The sequence below is a fragment of the Salvelinus sp. IW2-2015 genome, linkage group LG7 (assembly GCF_002910315.2).
Source record: "Salvelinus sp. IW2-2015 linkage group LG7, ASM291031v2, whole genome shotgun sequence".
NCBI classification, from domain to species: domain Eukaryota; kingdom Metazoa; phylum Chordata; class Actinopteri; order Salmoniformes; family Salmonidae; genus Salvelinus; species Salvelinus sp. IW2-2015.
This window is the reverse complement of record NC_036847.1, coordinates 7,012,344-7,016,449: the sequence shown is the minus strand read 5'-3', so window position 1 is coordinate 7,016,449 and position 4,106 is coordinate 7,012,344. Positions and strand designations below refer to the sequence as shown.

Here is a 4,106-nt window from a genome sequence, read left to right as displayed (position 1 = left end):
GTCCTGGAGTGGCCTAGCCAGTCTCCAGATCTCAACCCCATAGAAAATCTTTGGAGGGAGTTGAAAGTCCGTGTTGCCCAACAACAACCCCAAAACATCACTGCTCTAGAGGAGATCTGCATGGAGGAATGGGCCAAAATACCAGCAACAGTGTGTGAAAACCTTGTGAAGACTTACAGAAAACGTTTGACCTCTGTCATTGCCAACAAAGGGTATATAACAAAGTATTGAAATAATAACAAAAGTTTGACAATACTTATTTTCCACCATAATTTGTAAATAAATTCATTAAAACTCCTACAATGTGATTTTCTGGATTTTCTTTTCTCATTTTGTCTGTCATAGTTGAAGTGTACCTATGATGAAAATTACAGGCCTCTCATCTTTTTAAGTGGGAGAACTTGCACAATTGGTGGCTGACTAAATACTTTTTTGCCCCACTGTATGTGTGTATATATATTTTTTAAAGTAAACCAGAATTGTGTTTTATCGTGTCTTCCAGATGGTTCCAGTCAGGTACAAACCCCTACACGTCCTCTCAGGACTGGCTCTACACAGGGGGCTACTTTGATAGGAAATACGCTGACCTTCCTGATATCTACTGATCCTGGGGGGTTCTATGAACACCTGCTGAACCACCACTTCAAGCCCCCCCGCCAGTCCCCTGGCACGCCCCTGTTCTAAGCACCACACGGTCTCCCGTTGGAACTCTGAAGCGCCGATAGCCTCTCCTTGTACAACACATGCGTCTGTGTTAGCACAACCCTCCCCTCCCCAGTCTCCTGACAGTGATGAAAGGGAACAGTCAACGGTGAAATCAGGGATGTGAATGCTCCTTTGACTGATAACTGGTTTGAAGATTCTTTGGGACATGTTGGTGGCAGCACAGGCGGAAGCAGACATGAACAGAGACTGTGAGTCTGGAGGAGACTAGTTCTTGAACAGGAGTGCATTGTGGGTACCCCTCCCTCCTCCCTATCAGACCTGGGTTGAATACCTATTTCAAATATTCAAAATACTTGAGCTTGATTTAAATTGATTGGCATGTGGAGTTTGCACTTTTGGAATTATTCCATTGGTTCCAATGCGCCTGTCAAGCTAAACAAAGCACACCTGGAGTATTCCGCCCAGGTCTGGCTGTCCCCTATATACGTCCAGAGGGCAAGCTTCTCATCACTGTAATGTAACCTGTATGTATAGAGAAGAAGAATGATCATATGACCATATCGGCTAATCACACACATCTAGCCACATTGGCCACTGCTCAGTCTGTGAATACAGCCCCTGATTCAGGCAGTCGGCTAGTAATTCCCCCATCACAAAATATTCCTTTTGTTACTCTTCTGCATGGCTTTTGGCTAGCTAGCTAACAGTGTTAGCGACCCCTGTCTCTGTGGCGGTGGACCTACCGTTTGATCGGCCCGGCTGCCGTTGTTTACCTAGTCAGTCAATTTAGAGTGTTCTCGTAATCATCAGTAAGACAATAACAATGAGCGTTAATAAGATTATAAGAAGAGTATAATGGGTACCAGAGGAGGCTGGTGGGAGGAGCTATAGGAGGAAGAGCTCATTGTAATGGCTGGACTGGAATTAATGGAACGGTATCAAACGCGTCGAGCATATGGAAATCACGGTTGACTCCATTCCAGACATTACAATGAGCCCATTCTCCTATAGCTCCTCCCACTAGCCTCCACTAGAGTGCGCGTGCGTGTGTGGCTCTGCGTGTGTGAGTGTGTATGAATGACTGTAGTGATTTGTACAGAATCTTAAGCCATATGGTTCCTTTTAACTACAGGTATAACTGGCAAGGGTGGTTTGCTGTGCAGTCATTGGCTATGAATAAATGAATTGATAATTGTTACCTCAAGAACTAAATACTAGTTATCGCCAGAGCATGATAAAGCCTTTTTCATGTAAGATATACATGTATGTAAATACCTACTTTTATAAATATAGCTAGCCAATCGTCATAATACTGTCCAACCAGGTCAAAGTGAATTTGGAATTGAATGGAATTATAGCCAATATGAAGTAGAAGTCATTGTGTAATATTACCAGCTTCCCTTGTAAGCATATTGTTGCCTTCCTTGTGTTAGGAACTCTTTGTGGCTTTAAACCACACACTCTCACATTACCAATCTCTTTCACAATGACGAGCCATTATGTGTAAGTTCTGATTTATAAGAGACTGTGGCATCTAATCTTTTTTTTTTTTTTTTTTTTTTTACAGAAATAGTCGCACTCATGCAATATACGATAGGGGTATATATTTATTTTGTGGGGGGGGGGATTCATGTGCAGTTAATTGTACTGTGGTAAACATTTATCCTTGTAGATTAGATCTGCATGAATCAAAGTGTAAACCAACGCGTTTCTGCTCTGGAGGACTTTCAAAGCAGCAGACGCCTCTCTAGTGTCTGTCTAGTAAAACATGTCATGTTGACCATTGGGAATGCTCTTCATGTGAGTCCAAACTGAATCTCTTGACGTGATACGATATTGAAATGTAGGGTTATTTAGTTTGGATTTACCATGTTACTGTGCATTTGAAACGACAGCCAAAATCTATGCAACCAACCAATAGCGCTTAGTGTCTCTGTATACCTTTACATGTATAATAGTACACATAAATACTTTAGTTTTGTCACCGGCAGGCAAACCGACATTTAGATGACTGTATTGGCAGCTTACTTGACTGTAGATGAGCCGATCTCATAAGTGATTGTGTCCATTTGGTCTGTGGATCACCATGGTAGAGTCTCTAAGTAAGGAGTGTAAAGATGAATTGACAGTTTAGAGCAATTTGATCTTGACTGAGTATTTGTGCCTCTCTCGCCCCAGTTTGCTAATTATTTAGTTATTTTTTTCATTTAGCCTGACACGTCACAAAATTACGTCAATTGCTTTAACAACTGTCTTTTTTTTTGTGGAATTGCTGGTGGTTTGAGAAACGTGCAACGGAATGTGGCAAAAAGATACAGCGAACCAAGAAGCCTTGCGTTGTCTTAGGTTGATTGTTACGTTTTTTTCCATGGTTATACTTAGTGCCTAAATTTAAGTAAGCCAATTTTCCGAACCTTTTTTTTCTTTTTTTTCTTTTTTACCTTTATTTCATTTAATATTTAAGGTGTTTTTAGGTTTATCAGATCAGAGTTTGACGCATTTGTTTTTCTAACCCATCTCTCTCTACGGTACTTTATTATTGTCAATAACACTTTGAAATGTTTAGGTCAGAAGAAGTGTCCGTTTTCACCGTGTGTACAGGAAATGTATGTAAAACTGATCACTACTTCTGGTTGTGTCCACACACATTTCATCCAATTCTAATTTGTTAGCTAGCAACTTTAAGACTAATGCACCAACATTAAAAAAAAGTAGATTTTAACTTGCTTTGTGTGGTGTTTATTTGTGTAAGAGTAGCTTATACACTGACATTCCTAATGATTTGTACACTCAGTCTGTCTTTCCATGACATGGCTTTCACCTGGATTTTCCTGGTCAGTCTATGATCCCTTATTGATGTCACTTGTTAAAATTCACGTCAATCATTGTAGATGAAGTGGAGGAGACAGGTTAAATAATTATTTTAAGCCTTGAGACAATTGTTTGTGGGCAAGACAGATTTTAAGTGCCCTTTGAACGGGGTATGGTGGCAGGCGCAACAGTTTCCCATGTTTATCAAGAATGGTCCACCACCCAAAGGACATCCAGCCAACTTGACACAACTGCATTGGAGTCAACATAGGCCAGCATCCATGTGGAATGCTTTCGACAGCTTGAAGAGGCCATGCCCTGATGAATTGAGGCTGTTCTGAGGGCGAAAAGGGGGTGCAACTCAATATCAGGAAGATGTTCCTAATGTTTTGTACACTTTGTAAATYGCGTTTGACCATTTTGATAATCCTCTGCAAGTTGATAATCCTTGACATTCAAATCTTTTCCCCTGTGTCTCAGAGGTGTTTCGTACAGTGGAATCACAAGCAAATAGCATATTTTGTGCAATTWATTTATTTTTTAAAGTATTTAAACAAACCTTTGGCAAGAACATTATTCCAGATGTTTTATTTTGAGACGGGAATATTTATGTGTAATTTCTGTACTTT

General features: G+C 40.4%; 1 protein-coding gene across 3 annotated transcripts in view; it reads left to right on the top strand.

Moving 5' to 3' along the window:
• LOC111966291 (oxysterol-binding protein-related protein 2-like) overlaps positions 1 to 3,388 on the top strand; it is a 37,900-nt gene extending 34,512 nt beyond the window's left edge. For all 3 annotated transcript variants that reach the window (XM_023990806.1, XM_023990804.2, XM_023990803.2), the window contains exon 14: positions 503 to 3,388. In XM_023990806.1, the coding sequence (XP_023846574.1) occupies positions 503 to 605 (103 nt within the window). In that variant the 3' untranslated portion in view covers positions 606 to 3,388. The remainder of the gene's footprint in view (positions 1 to 502) is intronic.
• Positions 3,389 to 4,106: the final 718 nt, after the last annotated feature.